Genomic DNA, 24,820 nt, shown 5'->3' on the forward strand with positions numbered 1-24,820 from the left:
GATTCCACTCGCAGCTTTGTGACTGTGTCACTGACTTGGTAGAAGAGGCTGCAGGCCAAAAGGGAGTCAAAGTGTGGGAACACAGGACAATCCAGCTCAGGTCCTAATGTTCCTCCTTGTTTAGAATTAATTCCGCACAGACGGGTGCTCGGAGGCTCTGCTCTGAGGGGCACCCAGCGCCCTGGGATGTGGGTATTATTCTTTGCCCTTCTGAGATGAAGGGCATACGTGACAGACACAGAAATGTGAACTTCAGGAGCAGAAGAGCGCAAGGAAAAACGAACCTATCAGTAGCTGTTCTGTGCTCCCACCACAATGCTCCCCACACCACACCCCTGTAAACAGTGAATGCCTTGAGGAAAGGTGACTTTGAAGTAAGACAGTGACAATTTCACAATGCGCAGGATCGTTTTCGAAGTTTCAAGACTAGGAAGCCTGTTGTGTGAGCTTCTAACAGAAAGAATGAAACACCTCCTCCTGGGGTTGAGGGGTGGGGGGAGTTACTGAATTAAAATCACAAAGCACTAGCCAATGATGAAAAGAGCAGGAGCTGACTGCTACTGTCCATGGGGATGGCGACCTTTCTGTTTCATGACAGATTACGGAGGCATGAAAGCTGGGTTTCCATCCTGGCAGCGCCACCCTGCTTTCTGCAGAAGCCTTTTTATAAGTAACCTTTCATGTGGCGGAATGCTTTTGGCATAACATATTTGTATTTACTGGTCCAAAACTGAGATGGAGAAATCATTTTCAAATCTGGAATTTGTGCTGAGTCTTGACTTCCTGTAGTGAGGTGCAGCCACATATGGTTCTCAAGTGTGCAGAGTTCAGAGCTGGGCTGAAATAACAAGCCTTTGTTTTTCTAGGTTTATATTAAAGTAGAAGCGATTGAAATGGGCAGCCTTTATTAAGTAATACACAAATCATTTGTTTTCTGTTAGGGGACAAAGATTGATTTTCTTTCCCTTTTTTTTTTAACAGACTTTTCAAATCAGAAAGCATACCATTTTATAAAACATTTCATGAAACACAAAACTGCAAAAAAAAGATGATTTTCAAGTTCTCAAGTGAATTCATTTACTGACTAGGCACGTTGGTGAGTTGACTATTCTTAAGCAGTCCATAATTGGAAGGAAAGTTCCTGAAAGAGAGGAAAATGAAAAATATTTGTATACATCAAGAAACAAATATTTATACTCTGGTGGCAACACAGGATTTAGGCAGAGGAAGCAGGCGAGCTGAAATTTAATAGAAATGAGAATACTTACGGAAAACAAGGCAAAATAGAATTACAGAAATTAAGGACATAAAATCTTTGTGTTCAGTAGGCAGATGAATGATTTAAATAGTATGATGATCATCAAAATGCCATCCATTATGACATTTATGGGTCTGCTTTCAGAATGGCCATGCTTTTTTCCACATGGAACTTTCAATATTAAAATATGAGGTGACTTCCTATGGATACACACTTGTCACCTGAAACTTGGCTTTCAGATGTATTTTATTAACACCAAATAATACATTTTGATGTGTTAACTACAACAAAATTGTTGTTTCAAAACCCAAGCGGCAATCAGAAGGGAAGAGAGCCGAATCCAATCACAGTAGAGACGCGGCCATCGCCTCGCTTACTCCACAGCTCCGGTCACAGACGCCCGTCCCGGGGTCTCCGGGTTCCCTGTAACCTGGCTGCCCACCCTCCTGTCCCCGCCCATGGGTGCCACACCTCACATTCCAGCAACTGCGTACTTGCCCCAGACCCGTGAGGCCCCTCCCTGCCTCGCAGACCTGCCTGTCACCTCTGACACGTCCTCCTCTTTCATCTGCTTCAAGATTTCAACTTATCTTTCAAACCCTCTTTGGGTTTCTCATCTCCTCCTCTGTGGAGCCTTTCCCTCCTTGTCCTTCCTTGACCATTGCACGTGACCTAGGTCTCTGCACCCCCTTGGCCTTCACCTCGCCTGCCAGGACCGCGCACAGCACCAGTGTTCTGTGGGACGAACCAGGCTGTTTACTTTAAAAAGGGAAACAGCTAATATGCATGTGTGCTCAGTCATGTCCAACTCTTTGCGACCCCCTGGACTGTAGCCTGCCAGGCTCCTCTGTCCATGGGATTTCCCAGGCTAGAATACTGGAGTGGGTTGCCATTTCCTATTCCAGGAGATCTTCTTGACCCAGGGATTGAACCCATGTCTCCTGCATTGGCAGACGAATTCACCACTGTGCCACCAGGGAAGCCCGAGTGTTAATTAGGGTACTGTTTAATCAATGCACATTTCCTCAATGGCTGGATGACTGTGCTCTCCTTGTACATGACAGACTTGCTCCTGACCCTCGAGGACTCTCAGGGGTTGCAGGACCACCCACACATCAATCAGTAGATCAGAATCAGGGGTTCGCCCCTTGGGTGCTGTCAGCCAGTGCTCCCAGAGTGAAGAGGAAAAAGGGTTTTCGGGGGGCAGGAGGGAGAGAAGCTCTTGAGGAACTGGCAGGCTCTGGACAGCCAGCGAAGAGGAGAGGAAGCGGGGAGCTGGGCAAAGGCAGGGTGGACAGAGGGGCCAGCTGGGGGACGGTTTCTGCGGAGAGGCCGTGGGCCCCGCGGGAGCAGAGGCGGCCCCTTCCCCTGGTGCATCCAGGGCTGAGTGCAGGGCCTGGGGCGGGCTGGCCTCAGACTCCATCGGCTCATGAAAGGAGGTCCCAGGAGCGAGAAGAGATCTGCAGGAGCCCGAGGGAGCGCGATCCGTCACCCTCTTTACCGTGGATCCTCAGCGATCACTGCAAGACACAGCCGAGCACCCAGAGCTGGCCTCGCTCATTCCCACGGGGTCCAGCCCCACCACATGCACGTGGAAACAACTGTGAGCCCACTTTGCCGAGAGGAGTCTGCTTTGTGTAGGTGCTAACAGCTGTATACTGTGATGGACAGAAGAACACTGGGGGTTCAAATTTCCTTCAGAAAAGCGTATTAAGATACACGATTACCTCTACGGGGAGCAATACAGTAATAACTATAGGAAAATGTAATGACTCAATAAATCTATTTTAGAAACTTATTCTACAGATGTGTACGAACGTGCACAAGGACAGAGATGAAAGGCTGCACTGTCTAGCGCTGTCTCTAATGAGTGCAGAACACTGGAGGCAAAATGTCTGTCAACAGTTGTTTCAATTATGATGCATTCATATAAATATTATTCAGCCAATAAAAAGAAAAGCATACCTTTATAATTGAAAATGATAGAAAATGAACTCACAGATATACTCTAAAGTGAAACAAGGGAGGCAGACAACAGTGTACTGTTCTGTATGTAAAAACAGTAATAATCTGTGCAGAACCAAAGCGTATGTTTTTCTATCTCTGAAAAACACACAAAAAACCAAGACCAAGAGCTGCTTCTGGGTATTTCAGGGCAGGGGTGGGAATTAAGACCAACTTTCCATTGTACACTTTCCCCAAAGTTTTAGATTTTGTACCAGGTATGTCTATCGCCTACTAAATAAAGGGCATAGTTTTGTTTTCTAACTTCACCTTTCCTAGGGAAAAAGCCAGTGGTTACAGAAGTTAATGATCTCATTTCCACTGACAAACTAACAGTGAGAGGTGCTCAGGGTCAGTATTTTAAAATCACAGAGCCATTTGCTCACTGACTCAAGTCAGTCATCGGCTCCTCCATGAGCACTGTCATGCCAGGGAGCACGCCGGGGTCTGGATGCAAAGTCAAATGAGACGTGGTTCCATGTGCACAGAACCTGAAGTGGTGCTGTCGGTGAGAAAGACAAATACAAAAAAACCCCAGTGAGCGGAGATCAGCCCTGCCTTCACAAGGCGTCTGCTCACTTATTCCAGCCCCTCGGTTGAGAGCCTATTAGGCACTAGAACTGTGTTAGGGAGTGGACATCGGCAGGTGAGGAAGGGCGTGGATCTTCCATGGAGGTCAGGTGAGCTTTTACATACGTGTGTATGTGAATGACTACATTTAGCAACCTGGTAAATTCTTTTCCAATGGAAGAATGACTCTAACTTGACCCGATGAGGCAGATAAAGTCCTAAGGCACAGTCCTGCACTCAGAGACACGATGCCACCTGGTTCATTTCACTCACCAGGTAAATGACAGCTGCATGGAGACATGGTGCCTGCGCTGAGGGCGTTCACACCCAGAAGGGGGTGGGGGCTTGAGAGGAAGGGACCCCGTGCTGCACGTTAAGAGCCCTCAGGGCCCTCCGGGGGGATTCTGCTCCCAGGGCACATGTGGAGACACTGTGAAGACTTCCAGAGTGAGGAGGTGTGTCAGTCTTACTCCAAAACTGGACAGACCGGTGTGGGCTGGCTGTAGCAAGTGCTGGGGAGAAGGGTGGCGACAAGTGATCTGGGGCAGAGAACGGCGCAGGTTGCACAGCACCCTGAAGGTACGTGCCCGCGAGGCTGCAGCAGAGGGAGAGCAGAGGCAGGCAGGCCGCACCCGCGCTGGGAGCCCTGGAAGGACTCGCACTGAGACAGGACAGTGACAGCAGGCGGTGCCAGTCACAGCCAGACAACTAGGTGTGTGGGGTAACAACCCCTCCAGAATCAGTCCCGATCAGGTAGGATGAGGGGAGGATGCAAGTCAGATTTTAAAATGTCCTACAATCTTTCTCAAAGATGGAAACAGACTCAAGCATAAGATTTTGTTATTTTAAATATAATGATGGATTTATTTTCCTTTCTATTCCTACAATGTCAATACCAATCAATACAACTAGTACATCACTATAAACAGTAGATGGGCTTCTCAGGTGGTGCTAGTGGTAAAGAACCCACCTGCCGATTCAGATTAGACATAAGAGATGCGGGTTCGATCCCTGTGTCTGAAAGATCCCCTGGAGGAGGGCATGGCACCCCACTCCAGTACTCTTGCCTGGAGGATCCCATGGACAGAGGAGCATGGAGGGCTACAGCCCATGGGATCACACAGAGTCGGACATGACTGAACTGGCCTAGCATAAATAGATATGATTTGCATACAGAATAACAAACTACTATTTATACTTATCACATATAACCTAGAAAGTGGCTTAACTTATTAGACTTTTTACTACATTGTAATTTTTTCTCCGAATCATCAGAGTCACTGTCTAATTTTAAATTAGACTGCCTGAATTGTAATTCAATTTATGTGAGTGATTGCTTTCTTCCTGTTTTGGGTCTCTGCTACTACACCCAACCATTCCTAATACTGCCTGTCAGGAGTCACACGGATCACGCTGACAATATCACTCTTTCATATTCACTGACTTGCTAGATGCTTAAATTGTCACACACTGTGCTAAGAGATGCAACAAGAGGATGGAAACACTAGGCCCCTCTTTTTTAAGGCTCTCACCATCTGGCTATCACATCAATAACCAGTGCAAAGAGGTCTGTACAAAGTTCTTGCCGGAACAGAGACTGAAAAAGGCGCCATGTCTGCCTGGGGTGTGCAGTAGGGCAGGTTCTAGGGTGAAGAGATTACATTTCGACATGGGCTGTCATGTTTGTGCTTCTTAGCAGGACCTGCAAGATCCTTCATTATGTGTCCCTTGTCTACATAGACAACATCATCTATTGGTTTCTCTAATAATCCAATATAACTAAAGTTTCCTAGATAACTGTGCTTTCTTATAATCCAAATATTTGCATAAAGCAGTAAACAAGAGCAAATACCTAGGTTTGTGGCAGGCAGGCTTCCAATCTTCACAGCAAACTGAGGTGGGCATCACTATTGTGTCCATTTTACAGATGGGGAAACTGCAGCTTAGACTAAAGTTCAGAGAGGTTAAGTCACGAAGCCGGTGGATGACAGAGCTGGGTGAGACTGCTTCCAAGAAGACCCTCCCTATGTGGTCATCTTCTACTGGGTCCTGAAACCCCTGCCGGCACCCTCCCTCCGCCTCCACCGCCCCACCTGGCGCCCATGTCTCTCCCCATGCGCTATACCTGTCTCAGCCCTGCTAGCACCTTCCTTGCCCGTCTCCCCAGCAGGCAGCTGCATCCGTCATCACCGCGTCTCCACTGTCTGCAGCACAGCAGACGCTCAGCCAACGCGTCTGCATAAACACCGACACTGATTCAACTTGGAATATCTTGAACAAAGGAAGGTTCAGAACCTAAATACAGCCAAAGAATCTCTCCAGGAAGGAATCTGGGGCAGGGGGAGGGTTATCAGTCACAGGGTCTGCCAACACTCAATGTTGTGGGGTTACTTTAGGAATACAAGGTAAGATAGGAGCCAGCCCCTGTCCTCAAGGACCCTTCAGTATAGGGGGAGTAAGTGCCAGCCCAGAGAGCGGACAGCCTAACAGCACAGCTGGGAGCAGAGACCCTAGATTATAGTGGATGCTGTGCAACTGACTGCTGCCTCCGGGCTGGGAGCCTACACAGGGATCTATCGCCTGAAGCGTAAGCCTCTTCCTGGGTAAAATGGAGATGACCGTCACATTCTTACTGTTGTGAGGATTCAATGAAAGTGATTCAGCACAGGTTACAAGTTGGTTGGCAACTTCTAACCAATCTAAGTCACATGGTATCAATACTAAAAGGAGGAAGTGTAAAAGCATGCTATTTCAGAGAGCACGGCGGACTGTGGTTGAACTGGTGAAGACATCATGGAAGGGTGGGCAGGCACGGCTTCCAGGCGCAAAGGCCCAGCGACGGGAAGTGCAGGTGGGTCAGGCCACCACCTCCATCCGTGCTGACCTATACTATACTTGAGTGTAAGGTCCACGTCCCACAGACTGCAGCGCCCCTGGTGCCTCAGGTGTGTGTGCGGGAGAACTCAGTAAATGACCCGCGAGCCGGGAGGCCCCGGGGATGACTTGGGAAGGATGCAGTGTGCACAGAGGGACAGGGCAGGACCAGGCTGCTGTCTACAAGTCTTGGCTGTTGAGACAGGGAGGAATGAGGCTCAGTAGAGGATTTGCTGAGTAAGGGAAGCCCTCGAAAGCCAAGCAGAACCATCCAAGAGCATCCTGGTGGCTCCTGACCTTTCTGCATCACAACCCCCTTTTACAGTCCAATGGAGCTATGTTTTCTTTAAGAAAATGAAAATAAACATAAAACTGAACAATTTCTCAGAACGAGCTCTGAAGACTATCTACTAATTTACCTCCCAGGAATCTGTCCATAATTTCTGATTAAAGAAGCCTACACTTATTATTCAAGATGCCAATTCCTAAAAACAACAACAAAAACTTACTAAAGAAAATAGTGAAAAAATTTCAATATAACATCATAAATTGAAAAAATGTGTTATTCACATTCGCTTTCTGTACAAGAAAAGAGGCACCGAACAAAAGAGAACCCCAAACATTTATTCTGATTTATGAGAGTGAAGAGAACTATTTTCTTCCTAAGAGTAATTGGCTAATTTTGGTGATTAAGGAGAAAAAAAAGCGCTCATATTTCCCATGTATATGAAACATGTGTATTCGACTTCAATAATGAAACTCTACATTATGGTATCACCTGCCAGCCTTCAAAACACTCTGAACACTGCCTTGCTTAATGCTCAGAACAACTGCAGGAGATGAGGAATGTCCCCATTGTGCTGACAGCTGAAGCCAGACCACGTCACCCGGCGACGGGCAGGCTCACACACTCTCTTACAAGTCAGATTCTCTGGGATGTCAGGGCCCATGCAGCATTCCTGACAGTTTAGGAAAAAACAAGAGTAACTGAAAAGTGAGACCGTATTAATGGTCTCAGATAAATGATATCTTTCTTTCACGATCCCTATTGTTTGAATTTTATGAAACAATTTTATAAAATACTTGGCAATATTTACCTTCTTAAAAGTGAAATTTTGTTTTGCAAAACTCAAAGTAGAAAAGGACACACATGCAAAAATCATACTTTCACAAGCCTACGGTAATTATTGTCCCAAATTTCCAGCACATCTGCGTCGTATTATGAATATATACAGAGAGAATATATACAGCCTTTGAAGAAAAAGTGGGGGATCATCACAGTTATCAATAGGTTTGGGAAACTTTTTTTTCCACTTGAAACTGAAAATTTTTTCCTGCTACCAACCAGCCTGTTACATTTTTACTGAGGAGGTAACGGAGTTACTTACACACTGCGGGGGCCGAGCCTCCTAGCTCCACAGCCTGTGCTGGCCTGACTGGGTCTGACTGGCTTACATTCCGGAAGGTAATTTGCCACTGGCGCTATGTCACTAGTTGGTAGCAGGAAGCGCGCAGAAGAGCCTGAGGCCGTCTTCGTCCTCCAAGCACATCAAAGAACCGGAACAAGGACACTCACCTGTGTCCGCTGGACTGACGGCCGCCTTCCTTTCACTTTCCAAGGTGGCTGACATTCCTAACAAAAGAAAAGACCTTTTTACTCAAAGAGAAGAAAGTCCCTCAGGAAATAAAAATTAAACATTTTACACAATCTACAGTTTTAAAAAAACTTAGGCCAAATGATTAAAGAAAAACTTTATTAAATATTTGTCAGTTTTAAGAAGTGCCCTCAATTACTAACCAAATAATGTATTACAAACAACTAGTTATGAGGTTTTACATTTGTTTAACAGGGTATAATTGGCCCCAATTAAACTGACTAAACTAAGGCTTTTTAGATTACTAAAACAAATTAAACTTTTTAAAATGAGAATTTAGGTGATCTTAAACCCTTTCTAAAATGGATAATGAAACTTGCTAAGTTGTAACCTCCCTGGTTTTATTAGTTATATTAAGATAAATTAAGTGAGATTAAAATCTTATTTGATTTATTTACCTTTGAAAATGAAGACCGTTTAAGGGTTACACATCCTCAGCCTTGTCGAGTGCGACCTCAATTAGTCAAGTCAGAAAGTCTTTAAAAGCTTTGTGCTTATTGCTTCCAGCATGGAGCGAGGTGTTCATTAAGGTACCAAAATTCTCATAAAAAATCCAAAGTTGCACTAGTGAAAAAACGCTCAACAAGATGAAAACTGATCACATCTTTTTCAGAAAATCAGTAGTTATTTTAAAACCAGTTTTTAAACAAGATTAGGTTTTGCGTAGTTTTAACGTGCCATTCAAGCAGCTGGACACCATTTGGACTCTTTAAACAGCATTTAAATCTACGGTGAGTATATAATGGTACATTTAGTTTTAAACCATGTTTTAAATAAATTGTACAATGTTTAGTGTGACCCTTTTTTGACAAGCATTGTTAAATGAATCTTTTCCCTGTTTACGACTATTTATGAAGGCCTTTTTAAATAAGAGAGACATGAAATTGTTAGCTCACACACACAAAATTTCTTTCAAAAGTTTATTTAGTATCAAGCAAGAGGAGACTTTGCTTAACACTACAGAACATTTCAAGACTTGAGTTACAAAAGAATACCACATTATTTGCACTTGTAACTGGCTTCCCTTTTTACGCATGTTGGCAAGAGGAAAAAAAAATAGCATATGGCTGAAAGATAAAATAACTAAATTTCTATGGAAACCTTTAAAATGAAAGGTGAGGCTTATGTTAAAAGGATGGATTAACATATTTAGTAAACCTATCTTTTTTGTTTAACACTAGTTAATCAAAGTTATTTTTTTTTTCCTTTTGATGACCTATTTTTCATATACAGACTGGAAATAACAAAATTTTACATGTCTTTTTTTTTTTTTTCTGCCCAGGTTGATGTTTCAACAAAGTAGTTTTAAATTCCATCCATTCAGATTTTAAGCATTTTGATTTATTTAAAAAGGGATTGTTCATAGAAAAAAATTACTTTGAACAGTATACAGGACTGGTGGAGACTGGCTATGTCACAACAGCAGACAGCACAGTCAGTATCTGCCATATGGCTGGTCCCTGTAGACGCCCTTCGCGGTCCTCGCCGAGGGGGCCTTGTGTCTCGAGTTAGTCCACTCCTCTTGCCCTAAAGCCAGTCAGATGAAGCACAGTTAGATCAACACCAGAGAGCCCATGGCTTCATTTCTCAGAATCTAACTTAGCCCTGAACCCATGGTAGATGTCATACTGAAGATATAAATCCCCAAGGTATTAAAAAACCTGAGAGAATTAACTTTTAAACAATTACAAACACAATGGACGATGTTCATCTCACTAGTAAAACCTACCAGCCTGGGAAGACATGATCCTTGTATCTTAAATGACAGCCAAGTTTGCAAGAACTTCCTTTTGGTCACTCATTTAATAAAAGTTCACAAACTCCAGCAGCAAATTGAGCTGCCTCTTGCTAAATGTGAAGACATTTATGCATGGGAAAAGGGTCACTTGGGATTTCTTCTTCAAAGACAAAGAAAACACAGATAAAAATCTGTGAAGGCAAAAGGAGAAAAATACTGGAGTGCAAAATGGCAATGGGCAGTTTGGGAAATGTGGCTTTGTTCTTCACGGGTCCTTCATGTAAAGAAGGAAGGAAAGCTGTACTGGGTGGAGATTTCTGTTTCCAAAATACTTCCTGGATAGGAAATAATCTCATGACATAACGTCAAATTGCACTCATCCTCATACTAAATCCACACGAAATGATGGATTTCCAACAGAGGACCCTGGTTCACTCCAGCTCAGGGCTGTCAGTGAGTCACTTGAAGGTCTTTGACAACAAACAGTTAATATCTATGCTGCAGCACACAGTGATTTAAAAGCCATGTGTCCACGGAGACCAATTTTAAAAAGCTGTGAGGAAAACTGCTTAAAATGACCTCTTCTTTGATACAAACATGCAATCAACATCATTCCCTCAAGCTAACTTGCATCAATTTAAGTAGACAGCATTCAACAAACCAAGGTATGTCTCTTAAGTGTTTGTTACGAATAACAACAAAAAAAATCCAAGGTGCGGTCATCAAGGCTTGGGGCAGGTGATATAACAAAATGCACTTCAAAAGGAACACTGGAAAATGGTTTTTCAGTTATGTTCAGAGAAATGTCATAACATCCATTAACGAGAATCCTGATTCACTTGCACTGGGCATGAGGCATTCATCAGAGCTTTGCAACTGATTGAAGCTTCGTGTTCTCTGATCTCTGCGCCCGGCAGCAAAGGAGGTTCTCAGTATCATTAAGTTGCTGCAGCCAATTCTTTTAATTAAACCTGTCGTCCTTCTGCATATTGAGACTCTGGATGTGGATTCCCCAGCACCTTGGGCAGCTCCCACTGGACTCAGTGGGGTTTCACTGTCTCTCTGTAAGCCTGAGACAGCCATCCATCTCCTCCCTGGCCCAGCGCTTCTGTAGCCTTTAACGAATGACTCCCACTGTAATGTTTTTAGAGGAACTGAGATTGGGAATAAATTAAAATATAAAGATGGCTGTGGTGGAATCACCACTACAGCAGTTGAGAGCTGTAGTCTCAACTGCTTCACTTTTCTTTACTCTCAAGAAGCAAAGACACTTCAGAGAGAGTCATTCTATCAAGTGTCTGTAGTTTGGCAAACTATTCAAGTAAGTGAGAAAATCAGCACATTGCAATCAACCCAAACAGAAAATCTTAAGTTCAGAATCAATGCCTGCAATTTTCTGCAAGTCTTTAGTCCCCTTTAAATATTAAGTTTAAACCTTAGAGAGCTTCTGAAAATAGCTGGATAAGCACAGATGAACTGAGAGGCAGCAGTGGTCTAAAATTCTGTCTGTATGAGTCTCCCCAGTTAAGTGCTTTAAGGTATTTCTATGACCTTTCTATTTATGGCTCCACTCCGCCATTTACTCACCATAGGAATCATACGTTTCTTCACTGAGTCCATGTCCATAATCATAGTAATCAGCACCGCTGCATGAAACAAAACACACAAGCAGAGAGAGACAAAAACACAGTTAGGACAAACTGATGTGGCTGTGAGTTTAAATCATACTTGATGAAGTATCTAAAACTTAAAGATAACTACTAAAAGCAGGGCTGAAAGCTGAACAGAGTTCCCACGGAGAAGAGCGATCTTATTAGGACTATCATCGGCCCCTCCTGTGGTCTCTGACTTGAATTCACAACAACCATGTCTGACACTGAACCACCACGATCAGCCTGTCCGTGTGGAGAGTGCTGACAGCACCTGAGGAGTACGCAGTCTCTTCTGGGAGGAATCGTGGTCTGAGAGGGTACGCGTATGCAGTGGACCCAGGCTGGGATCGTGCAAGGGATCAGGGTGGGGTGGGGGGGATGTGTGTGCAGGAGGAAGCGCAGCCACGGCTTCTTTCCTACCGACACCGAGTTCACAGAAGGCACAGCCCTACAGACCAGACACCTCGATGCTGTGCGAGGCCCAAGCACTGGGCTTTACAATAAAGCAACACGGCTATGGGGTGACATGTTTAACCCTCTAGCACCACACCATTACCATCAGGGGTGGCCGCTCAGCAGGGGCTGTGTGTGGTGGGTGGGAAAGGCCCCTGGGTCCAGTCGCCCACCCTGGCCAAGCCTGTGGGGACGGAGGCACGTGCGCAGCTGTCCTGTATTCTGACGCATGATGTCCCTGAGACCCAGGGAGGGAGTGATCTGTCACCAAGGCCATTTTGTAGATGATGCAAAACAGGCCACTCACATACACAACATGTGTGATCTAGGTGTAACCTTTACAGGAACGACTCTGGGGAAATCTGGATGACGGGACTATGGCCCACACAGTCAGTTTCTCACACTACTCTGGCTGTCTGAGGAAGGGCTTCTACCACTCTCCCTGGCTTCCCCTTTCCCAGTTCTCATAATTTTGTAGGGAAACAATCACCCTGAATTTGTTATCTTGGATTGTCCTGGAATAAACACTCTCATTATTCCAACTTGATGCAATCAAGCAAAGAAGTTCTAATCAGAATGGAAAACGATCCAGCTGAGCTGCTTAGCACCCAAGGAAGCTGCTGCTAAGTCGCGTCCAACTCTGTGCGACCCCCATAGATGGCAGCCCACCAGGCTCCCCCGTCTCTGGGATTCTCCAGGCAAGAACACTGGAGTGGGTTGCTATGTCCTTCTCCAATGCATGAAAGTGAGAAGTGAAAGTGAAGTCGCTCAGTCGTGCCCGACTCTCAGTGACCCCATGGACTTCAGCCCAACAGGTTCCTCCGTCCATGGGATTTTCCAGGCAAGAATACTGGAGTGGGGTGCCATTGCCTTCTCTGCCAAGGAAGCACGGAGTGAATAATACCTGTGCCAGCCCCAAGACCCCCAAGCAGCCGTTGCCGCCCCTGGACGTGACAGAGCTGTCATGCCCATTTTACAGGTAAGGATGCTGTAGAGCAGAACAGCTGGGGCGCCAGCCTAACATCACACAGACAGCAGAAAGGGGACACATCCAGTTAAGTCCACACCTGGTTCTCCTACGTTTCGTTTCACAAGCCCAGGTGAACTTCACTGGAGACTAACCATCAACCTTCTAAGGCAGCACAGGATGGCGAGCCCTGTGAGAGGGGATGGGGGTGGGAGCTACAGGCTTGTGTCATGCCTATGAGGACAGGTCTTCGCCTCTGCCCTCCTCTGCCAGAACGGTTCCTCTTGTCCTTTGCTCCCAAGCACCTCCTACCCAGTCGTTAGCCCAAATGCCACTTGTAGAAGCTGCAACTCAAAAAGGTTACACTGCCTGTCCAAGGTCACACTACTTGCAAATGGAAGAATAGGTGCAAGACTAAGTGTGCCTTTCCTTCACAACCCGAGCCCTCTGTCCACCTGCACGTGTCCCAAGGGACCGCATGCTGTCTCAGGGCTCTGCAGGAACCCCGCTGCCAGTGGGCCATGGTGAACTGCAACCGCCTCAGTACTCTCTGCTCTCCAGTGCCTCCTCTCCCTTGGAGCCCTAGTTTTCCATCCTGGTATACGTACATTTACGGCAAGAAGAGAAGAGGGGCTAGCTGAGTGAGGAACAGAGAGACATGCATAGTCAAGAAGGAAAAAGTCTAGCAAAAACAAGCAACAACAAAAATATATGGCCTCCCTACCTCTTAAAGTTCAACAGTTTTAAATATGAGAATGCTATTAAAGAAGAACACTTTCCTCACCTTGTAGACAGACATTCAGAAGGGATACTTTTGATAAAATGCCACTGTCCAACACGGGTCAAGACTCCTGAGTCTAAACCCAGGCCTCCCAGCACGGACAGTCTTGGGGCAGTTGTCCACCTGCCTGCTGAGTCCAAGTGCCCCTCTGCCTGCCAAATCTCACCACGCTAGATGCCCCCCAGACCCTGGGAAGCCCTAACGTTCTCAGTGCCTCACGTACAGCATCTGGACACAGCAGTCAACATAATTTCTCATTTTGTTGAAAATAAATCGGCTACTGTTTCTTAGAAACTCGGCACTAAGTTAAAGAAGACTGAGTGAACCTCAGTCTTCTTTCCAAATGTCAGAAGTTACAATATAATGGCTCCTTAGACAAAGTTGCAATGTTCTTTAATATCTCATCTTTGCTGCACAGAAAACAATGAGAGTGACCTCTTCATAAAACTGAATAGAATTCCCTTTACTGAGACAGGTCCACTGTTTAACTTGGAACTGTCAGTGACAGGTACTGAGACCAATAAACAGGAGAAAAACAACTGCCTTCTGACTAAACAAAGTCCCCTTGATTAAATGAAGTGAGCATTAATGAGCATCGGGGTGGACTGGAAATCCACCTGGAAGTGCTCTCACACAGATCAGCATAAAAAAAAAAAAAAAACAAAAAAAACAGGGTGAAGAATGTTTCCCAATGAACGGAAGGATAAAAGGAAACATAATTTGGTCAGGCGATGGTTTGGTGATAAGACAATCTTAGTTTTGACAACTGGAAACTTTAAACTGACATATTTTATCATTTCACTCAGTTTCTGATTATTTATTTCAAGACTGTCATCAAGCCAAGAAGCTGGGAGCAGCTGAGCCCCATTCTCGTACCTGTCAGTTCCATCTGAATTGCTTTTGCAGCATTTCATTTCGTGCACCTCCAATGTCTATTAACCCAAGACGTGTCCTATTTCCCAAGGATAAACTAAAAACCCAACATAAGGCAAAGGGGGAAGACTCTAAAAATTTCTTCATTTATGAATACAACTTACAGCATTAATAAGAAGCAAGAAAACACGGTAGGTTGACTATGCCTTTTCTCCATCAGAAGGTGTCAATAGGAGTCCCTCCCTCAGGTGGTCCAGAGCAAGCTCCTCTCCCGGCACCAGGGCCGCCTCCCAGGCCTGCTCTGTCCTCCATGTCCCACCCTGCATCAGGGGTAGAAGGAAGTCCAAAGGCTCAGCGTAATTCCTGGCTTTCCCGGAGGTTCTCGATCCATCAATCAGAGTCAAGAAACAGGCCCAGCACTGGGAGTAAACACAGGGGTCACAGAGCAAATGGCAGCACTGGGACCAAGCCCACGTGCCCCAGGGCATGGACAGGCGTTCAAAAGGAGGACAAAAGCGAGCTCCCAGACCACCCTGTCTCCATGAATGGGACTAAGAAGGAACTCCTGACATGAATCTATCTGGTGTCTATCTCGTCAAGCCTCTACACGAATTTTGACCAAAAAGTCGCTGGGACTCATGTCATCAGGCCCTCGGCTGGTCATTGCAGCTCAGGGAACTCTAGATCACTAGTTACTCTTTATCTCCAGCACTTGTAGAGCTCCGCCTGTCCCCGTCTGTCCCCATCTCCGTCCCAATTCTCTCTGTGCCCTCCGGAAGTCACGGCTCATCGCGCATCCTCCACCTCCTCTTTAGACGCTCCCTTGCCTTCTTGCTCAATGAAACTCAATTCTCCTCTAATGCCACCTCTCCCTCAGTGGCCCTCTCCTCTCCCTTATCCCCCATGGCCCATGTGCCCCTGGGACAACAGGAAGGTGAGTATTCTCTTCACCAACTGCCCCCGCACTGCCACCTGTAGCCCATTACACTCCACTCCTCTGCACAAACACTCAGCTTTCAATCTCTCAATGGCATCTCTGTCCTAAGTCTTGCTGTTTTCTGTACGCAGGCAGATAATCCTTCAAATACGGTGGTCTGCTGACTCCCTGGACCACTCTTGTCCACTGATCTTGCCTCTACTCTCCTTTGGCCATCAGCTCCCAGGTCACATCTTAGTTCCTGTCATATCAATAACCCCTCTACCCCGCCTTGCGTCAGTTTCATGTACTCCATCCCCTGACTATGGCTTCCCCTCTCCAGTTTCACTCCCGTCCTCTAGTAACATGCTGACCCTCCTTTGCAGCACATTGCAATCGTCCCACTACTGTTGTTACATTTTCATCCCTTGGCAAGGGGACCAATGAACTTTAACCTGCTGGATTTGGTGGTCAGTTCGCAGGTCTGCTGTGTGACAGGGCAGCAGATGTGACACAGCTAGTCACACAGAGTGGACGCCCCCTGAGGGGATGCAGCCTGGGTCCCACAGAGGTGCACTCTGGTCCAACGAAACAGGAGGGCAGTATAGCGAGAGCAGAGAGACCCAGGAAGGCAGAGGGGGGTCATGCAGACCACGGAGAGGCTTGGTTTCTTGTTTTTATCCTGAGTAAGATGGCTCCAGGGAGAAACGTCCCCATAATGAAGTTTGCCATCACCTGAGACGGGGAAGTGGAAGCAGAAGGAGCTCTGGGCAGGGAGCTGTCAGGAGTTTGGCCTGGGACAGGCTAGGTTGCATAGGCCTCTCGGACCTCCCAGAGCAGCTGGAAAGAGAAATCAAGAGGCTGGGGGAGTGGTCTGAACAGGAGACATAAGTCTGCCGTCCTCGTAGTGTGAAAGGTACTCAAAATCCAGAGACGCCACGTGATCTCTCCAGGGACACATGCAAGCAGACAGAGAGCTCAGGCTGTGGAGTAAGGCTGCACTTAGTTCTGAACCTGTTTTTCCATTGGGAAGTGGTGTGATCTTCAACAGGAAGCATCATCTTTTTGAGGGGTAGCTTCTACCAGTGTCTGAAACACAAGAGGTGCTCAACAGGAGCACTGGCAGGAATGAATGGATGGCGTTTGCCGCTCAGGGTGAGGGCCCCAGCGGTGTCCTCTGACAGGGCGACAGGGGGGCCACAATGCAGTGAGCTCACACACAAAGCCCTTCTCACTGGCTGGACACTTCCTCTAAACCAAATAAAGAGCAGTGATCAGCCTTAACCGTATTGTTGTAACGAAGTTTGCCAAGCCTCATTTCAGATGAAACAATTACTTTGTCAAACAAAAAGATTTTAAATGTTAATGTAGGTCTGTCAGAGAATCAGAAACAAAAGGTTTGCCACTTACAGCAATCCTCCACCTCTAGTGTGAAAAACTTCTCAATCTGACCTCACTGTAAAGTGCAGGAACTTACTGGTACTTGACCGATCAAAGGCAAGAAGTGGGCCTTGAGAAATCACGTGGTCCATCCTCTGGGCTTCAGGCTAAATTGTCTTAATGATCTCAGAGAATGATTCCCTCTCCACTTTGAAAGACTTCCAGTAATACAGTCTGACTAACCTGTCACAGTAACACCCTTGAACAGGCCTGACAGAAAGTTCCATGTTAACCTTCATCTCTCATGAGACTCTCAGAATCCTTTCTCTCTGGCTCTGCTTCCCACAGAGCTCGAGAGCACCTCCTCCTGTGACAGACGGCTCAGGAAGGCAGATCACACAGGGCAGGAAGGAAGGAAGCACACGCCTCGGGGGTTACTGGTAAACCTAATTTTAAGGACCTATGTCAACTACTATGGCTTCCCAGGTGGCAGAGCAGTAAAGAACCCACCTGCCAACACAAGAGATGCAAAAGACACGGTTTTGATCCCTGGGTCGGGAAGATCCCCTGGAGGAGGAAATGGCAACCCACTCCAGTGTCCTTGCCTGGAGAATTCCATGGACAGAGAAGCCTGGCAGAGCTACAGTCCATGGGGTCGCAAAGTCAGACACTACTGAGTGACAGAGTACATGCACGCATGCACATGCGCACACACGCGTCAACTACTAGGATCGGGTACAGGCTACTGGGCAGAGACATGCAAACGAGATCTAAGACTAATGATAGATACTATCAAACAGCACCCACCACACATTAGCAAACACCGATTAGGAGCCGTGCATTCTGCACAAATTTTCTCTCGTATTTAAAACAAACTCGCAATCTGGATCTCTATTTTATAAATTTAGGTTAAAAACAACATTTTCCCACCATGTAAGAGAGAGACTCTCACTTGTTACGTTCTCTCCTGAGAAAGGTGCTCTTGGTAGGAATTTCTGAAGCTCAGATGTCACCTGTTCCCAGCATCTGTTCCACAGATATTTCTGGAACACCTATCATGTGCTGGGCACCAGGATGCAACAGTGAACAAGTTCCGGACTTTGTGATAAAACACGTCTGGTCTAGTGCGCAAGGCAGACAACTGTAACTAGGCCGGTGGAGGACTGTGATTCCCAGAAGCCCAGAGTTCTGATGGACTCAGGGTGGGGCACCTGGCCCAGTCCTGGGGTACCTGGGAGTGCCTCCTGGAAGGAGGAAGGTCTAAACCGACACTTAGAGAAGAGCCAGACAGAAAGGAGAACCACAACATGCAGTTTTGCCCTGGTGACAGCACAGTGGTGACTCAGACACGGAGCACTGCTCTAAAGCCGTGTGGCCGCCGTGCGGGCAGGGGCCAGGGTGCAAGTCTAGTTCCCCTGGCTCCCAGGGGCCTCTCTCCACCATCTAATCGGACGACCAGTCACCACACTCACAGCACAGTGGAAGTACGTTTGGGCACTTTTTCAAAAGACAGCGCCGTTCAGGGAGCCAGAAAGAGATGATGACCTAAGACACCCACAGTTGAAAAGCAGCAGCTGGAAAACTTCTTGCCTGGGTGCTGGAATCCATCTCCTGCTTACATGGTGTGTACACTGAAAAACAGTCACTCAACTGGACGCTTTTGACAGGTGTGAATTTATGCCCTTTGCTATAGGTATATAACATTTCAGGAAAAGGAAAACAAATCAAAAAAATAAAAATAAAAAAAAACTAACACTCAGGTTAAAAGGGAAGAGCCAGTGGGCAGCTGTTGCCTATTCAGTGTGCACTCTCCCCGTCCTCCTTAGCAGAAGATGCCCTGTGAGACTGAGGGTGAGATGCTAGTGGTAACGCACCCAGCCATTAATCTCCATTTCTCGACCACTTCTACAGGGAGGATACTGATGAGACAGGAGTGTACTTCCGGGAGTGAAGCTTCCAGGGACTTCCTAAGAGCAGGCGGACCTGCCCAGGTTGCAGGGCCTTCCTCCTCTTCTTTCTCCCTGCCTGAAGCCCAGCCTGGCAGCTGGACTATGACCGCTGCCCTGAGAGCAAGCTGAGCGTAAGGGCACAGGGCAAGGGCGAGGAGGATGCGGCAAACAAAGGAGCACCTGGCTGCTCAGAGACTCCACAGAGCGGTCCCAGGGGTCGGAAGCTGCTAACATCCATTCTTATGTGAGAGAATAAACCTGATTCAGTGGAATGTGGGGTTGATTCAGAGCTTATCCCAGTCCTACAATACGGTGCAAGCATCCTGACGTGAGGGGCACCACGTGTCTCTATTTTTCTCTGCTGCAAGGATATCCGCTCATGCTTATTTCAACAGCACGGTCAGTACTCTTCTCCATCTGCAGCAGTCTACGCTACTCCTATCAAAAGTTTCTTAAAAGACTGCAGATGGTTCTATGTAATCTTTTAGAAACGATGAATTCTGATTATATTCCAAGAAAAACAAAAGAGTAAAAAGATAAGAGTTTTGTTCATGAGCGTCTCTTCAGCTCACTGTGCCTCTCTCCTCCTCCCACACACTCGAGGCACGCCTGCACGGAGGCCTCAGGACACTCAGGGAGTGAGTTTCACAGAGACACGCACTGATGCTGGTGCTCCATGTGTACACCAGGCTAAACCTGCCTGACACACTCACAGTCACTTATCAGCAGGCTTCCTGTCTTAACATCATCATTTTGGAAGACAGTACAGAATTAACACTTAAGAACAGGGCTGTGCAGTCACACACATTATCAGAATCTAGGCTCCAGCGTTTACTGTGTGTGTAAGCTTGTGTGTGCTCAGTTGTGTCCGATTCTTTGTGATCCCCTGGACTGTAGACCACCAGGCTTCCCTGTCTATGACATTTCCCAGGCAAGAATACTGGAGTGGGTTGTCATTTCTTCCTCAAGGGTATCTTTCTGACCCAGGGATCAAACCCGCATCTCCTACCATTACAGGCAGATTCTTTACCACTGAGCCACCAAGGTGTAAGCTTGGGTAACGTTAACTCAATTTTATCTATAAAATAGTTTTTAAAATGAATCTTTCATAAGATTGCTGTGAGGTTCAAAGAAGATCGTGTGTTACATACATAAACTTAGCTCTTATTCAAGGACAGCTGTTATGAGTACTATTGAGGTAGAGGTTCCTTCTGAATGAGCAGTATTTTTCCTAGAGTCTTACTGATGTTACACAAGCTATTTCTGCTTATTTGCTAGAGTGAGGAATGTACCTTTAATGACAACAAATCCACCAAAAATACCAGTAACAACTAATAGTTTCCATCTATTTGAACAGTTCTCTGCAATTTCCTAACTTAAAGGAAGATAAGTGCTATTGGGCTCTTCATTACTTTCTGTAAAGCAATATTTTATTAATAGTTGTCAGTACAGAGGTCTTGAACATTTTGGTTAAAATTATCCTTAAGACTCCTTATACACCACTGGTAGGAATTAATGTACAAGTACTTTGAAAAACACTTTGGCAGTTTCTTAAAAAGTTAAACATATAATTAATATTTGACCCAGCAATTCTACTCCTAAATGTCTAAAGGAAGCTAAAATACAAGTCCGCACAAAGATCTGCACATAAATGTTCAATGCAGCATTATTCATAATGCCAAGGAGTGAAAACAAACCCCGTATCTGTCACCCAGTTAATGCATAAACAAGACACGGTAGAATCATAAATGGAAAACCATTCAGTAATAAAAAGGAAAGAAATACTGATCAAAGCTATAATGTGGATGAACCTCAAAAACATAATGCTAACTTCAGAATACCTGATGTAAAAGATCATATATTCTGATTATATTTATGTCCTTTTCCTTTAGTTGTTCTCAATCTTTTCTCTGTTTTTTAGCAACTGGTATACATTACACCTTGATGTGTTTATATTCATATTTATCCTGCTGAGGGTTTCTCTGCACTTTGCAGATCTGTGTGATGGTATTTTTTGTTAATTTTAGAAATGTTTGTCATTATTTCTTCAAGTACTTCTTCTACCTCATACTTTCTCTCATCTCATTCTGCAATTCTGATAACATTAGCCTGTTTTACATCATCTTGCAGATTTCATACCCAATGTTCCTTCTACTCTTCATCTTTCTCTTTTTATGTTTGAATACTTTTTTATAAGTTGTCTTCAAGTTCTCTTACTATTTCCTCTGTAGTGTACAATCTGTTAATAAGCCCACTGAAATAATTATTCATCCCTGACATTGTAATTTTCAATTCTAGCATTTCCATTTGGCTCTTTTTAAGAGTTTTCATTGGCTACATTCCTATCCTATCTGTTCATACATACTGTCCACCTTTCACACAATATCATTTAGCATATGGAATGTATCAATTTTAAGACACTGACTGACAATTGTAATATCTTGGCTCTCTGTTTCTCTTGACTATTTTGTCTCTTGACTCTGGGTTGTATTTTCTTATTGTATAATTTTTATTCATAATTGAATGCTGGATGTTTAGGGGAAAAAACAGAGTGAGATAAGTAAGATTTACATTTATAAAGGACATTTCTCTACCTCTGTCAGGCTGTTGGTCGCTGTATTGATTTTCTACCAAAGTTGTTACAGGTCAAGATATAAGGGTGTACAGACCACAGTCTTCTCCTGTAACTTCATAATTTTAAGTCTGCAAGCTCCTTTAATCATACTGGGATTAATTTTAAATAGGAAAAAGTTCTTACAACACATTCTTGAAAAGCAAAACATTTTGTTCCAAACTTCAAAGATATCTTATTCCAAAGGGAAATCTCAAGTTTTCTATTAGGAGAACTTGAAATTTAAATATGAATGGAAGAAAACTGTAACTTTAAGGATTTCCGAATACATAAGACACACTCCTTCTTTTATTTGAGGATTTTTGCACAGATCACTGTGTTCCCACAGATACATCCTTAGGCAAACTTTTACCTCCTTCAAGTCTTAAATCATCTTCTCAAAGAAGCTAAACAGGAAGGCCACTGGCTAAACGTGACCACCACTAGGACCTGAACTCTACTGGGCACCCTCCTTACCCCTTTTTGTTCACTGCTGCTTACCGAGCACCTGGGACAGTTGCTGGCAGAGTAGGTACTCTTTAGTTGTTTGCTGAATGAATGCATGAAAGACACGCTAGTGATTTATTTCTTTAGGAAATAAATATTTACTTAGCAAGCATCTGCAAGGCACTCTGAAAAGCTCTGAACATATAATATCTTATTCTCATAGTGCTCACTAGACAAGAAAAGCAGTTTTCAGCCTCGGCTGCTCATAAAAATTAGCTGTATTTTAAAAGTTTCAGATAGCTGTGCTATCTTAAAACTCAGATTAAAAATAAGAAACGAGAGATTGGCTTGGGAATCTCTTTTTTTAAAGGCTGTATAAAGGACTTTTCCATTTAGCCCAAGTTGAGGGAAGGCTACCTGCAGTTCCACATTAGACATTCAGAGGTACCAGACTTCTTACTGTGTTTCCAATAAAGGTACTTGTAGAACAGATGTGGAATTCTTAAATGTTACCAACTGAAATGAAAAACCCATAGAGGTCCCTTTCCTGGTTGGTACTACACTAGGTACTGCGGATTAAAGGACAAATAGAAAAGGGTTTCTGCCACCAAGGGCCTCTCTGTATAAACAGGAGAGAGATTCTCAAATCCAGCAGGTATGAGTGGTGACCAGAGGCAAGCATGCCATATTCCAGAAACACACAAGGCTGGCTGAGTACTCTGTGAATGCAAAAGGGGATGTCAGAGGCAGAGAGTTTATCAAGAAAGCCTGCTAGATGAAGTAACAACTCAGTCAAGGAACCTCTGCTCTGAGGCAACCCATCTGGCAAAGACTAAAATGTAAAGAAAAGGAAATTATCCTGTTTGCACCATTGCGGAAAAGTCTAAAAACACGACAGGCAATTTTTATAGAAACATGCCAAATAACCACAATGTCTTTAAACACTGTAAGTAAAGAAAATTACTGAAGGAGCCATGAAGAATTTGACAAAATTAAGTTTATTCACATAATGTATGCTTTGAGATCTATTTCATCTGTGACTGAGCAAATTATAAATGAATCATGACTGAAAAATTCAATACAAGGTTAGATTGGGTGAGTGGGTGACTTGACATGAGGTTAGAGAAAAATCAGGGCCAGATCAAGAGAGGTCCTCTTAATGCAATGGCTGCTAATAGATGGGAAAGTCCTGTATTAATCCTTCAAACTATACTATTTAAAAATTAATTGCTGGCACTAACCATACTTGGTAGGATTACAAACTGCCAAGGCTGCATACATCCCCCTTCAAATCCCCTTGTTTTTCAATTTGCCATACATGCTTTCCATCCCCCTTGGTAATCACATTTTCCTTGATCATAAACTTCACATAATCCAATGGGCAATCACTGTCCTGGAGAACCACAAATAGATGCCCCCCACCCCAAAGAGTTGTAGACACTTAGCCGTATGGCTTTTAGATTAAAAATTATAGAATTTTAATAATAGCTAGTGAGACCATTCACAAAGCGCCAGGTGCTTTCCGTGTATCAACTCATTTGACATGACAACAGCCTCAGAGGTGGTCACTGCAACCATCACGTCCGTCATGCAGATGAGCAAGCTGAAGCACAGGGGCGTGACGTGACCCCAGCTTCACTGTCAGAGAGCTGCAGAGCTGTGACAGACTCCTCCCCTTCACTCCCAGTAAACAAATCTCGATTCTGCCTCAACTGAGGTGCTGGTTTATCTACATTACTTTGGCCAAGTTGACATGCATACCTTTTTTCCTATAGCTAAAATGTATTTCTTTCCCTGAACTTTGCCAGAAACTGCTTATTCTTTTTAAATAGTTAAATATATTTACACTGTGTTAAGTGTTACATTGTGTTAAGTGTTACATTGTGTTAAATGTTAGACCTATCCAACTCTTGTGACCCCAGGGACTGTAGCCCACCAGGCTCCTCTGTCCATGTAATTAGCCAGGCAAGAATACTGGAGTGGGCTGGCATTCCCTACCCAGGGGAATCTTCCTGACCCAAGGATCGAACCTGAGTCTCCTGCATTGCAGACATATTCTTTACCATCTGAGCCACCACTTGCTATACACTAAGTTTAGGCACTTATTGTGTAAACACTGAGTCAAAGGTTACAAACACTTGGAAGGATCCGACGGACACTCATAATTCCAGAACACATCCCTTCATGATGTCAAATAAAAGGGAAAAAATGCTATCTCATTTAATCACACCTGCATGGTGTGTGAATTACTTCTGCTTCTAAAGCTGTAAGCCCAGTAAATGAGGTTTGACTAGATTCTGAAAAATTCACGCACTGACGTTCTCTACTGTAAATCATTCTTCACAAGCAACTTCAAGCTGTGACCTCAAGCCTATGCTTCCAAACATCTTAGGACTCTAGACTAGCTAAATTACATGAGGCTGTCCATAAGTTTTTGTTTCACAAATGGGGAATCAAAATGGGATAGACGATTTTGTTTCTTTGTTGAGATTTCATTGACTGCAGTTCTCCTCAGGAAAAGGCTGCACAAGCTTCTAGATCAGACAACTAAACTGATGAGGACAAGTCACCCAGAGACAGTGCAGCGGAGGGCTCAGTGCCAGCCTAGCACTCACTCTGAAACAACCACAGGGAAGTTCTATAATCTCTGGGCCTGAATTTCCTCATCTATGAAATGGGGTAACAGTAATAA

The 24,820-nt window shown here is 44.8% G+C and overlaps 1 protein-coding gene across 5 annotated transcripts in view; it reads right to left on the minus strand.

Moving 5' to 3' along the window:
* Positions 1 to 888: 888 nt before the first annotated feature.
* KHDRBS3 (KH RNA binding domain containing, signal transduction associated 3) overlaps positions 889 to 24,820 on the minus strand; it is a 152,379-nt gene continuing 128,447 nt past the window's right edge. For 3 of the 5 annotated variants that reach the window (XM_070802410.1, XM_070802412.1, XM_070802413.1), the window contains 2 exons: positions 11,687 to 11,745; positions 9,268 to 9,888 (listed from right to left, as the gene is read on the minus strand). In XM_070802410.1, coding sequence (XP_070658511.1) covers positions 9,797 to 9,888; positions 11,687 to 11,745 — 151 coding nt within the window. In that variant the 3' untranslated portion in view covers positions 9,268 to 9,796. Of the gene's footprint in view, positions 1,142 to 8,282; positions 8,340 to 9,267; positions 9,889 to 11,686; positions 11,746 to 24,820 lie in introns of those variants that run through there. The other 2 variants (XR_011570471.1, XM_070802411.1) reach the window with 1 other exon arrangement.

This window comes from Bos indicus, chromosome 14 (genome assembly GCF_029378745.1).
Source record: "Bos indicus isolate NIAB-ARS_2022 breed Sahiwal x Tharparkar chromosome 14, NIAB-ARS_B.indTharparkar_mat_pri_1.0, whole genome shotgun sequence".
In the NCBI taxonomy this organism is placed as follows: Eukaryota; Metazoa; Chordata; class Mammalia; order Artiodactyla; family Bovidae; genus Bos; species Bos indicus.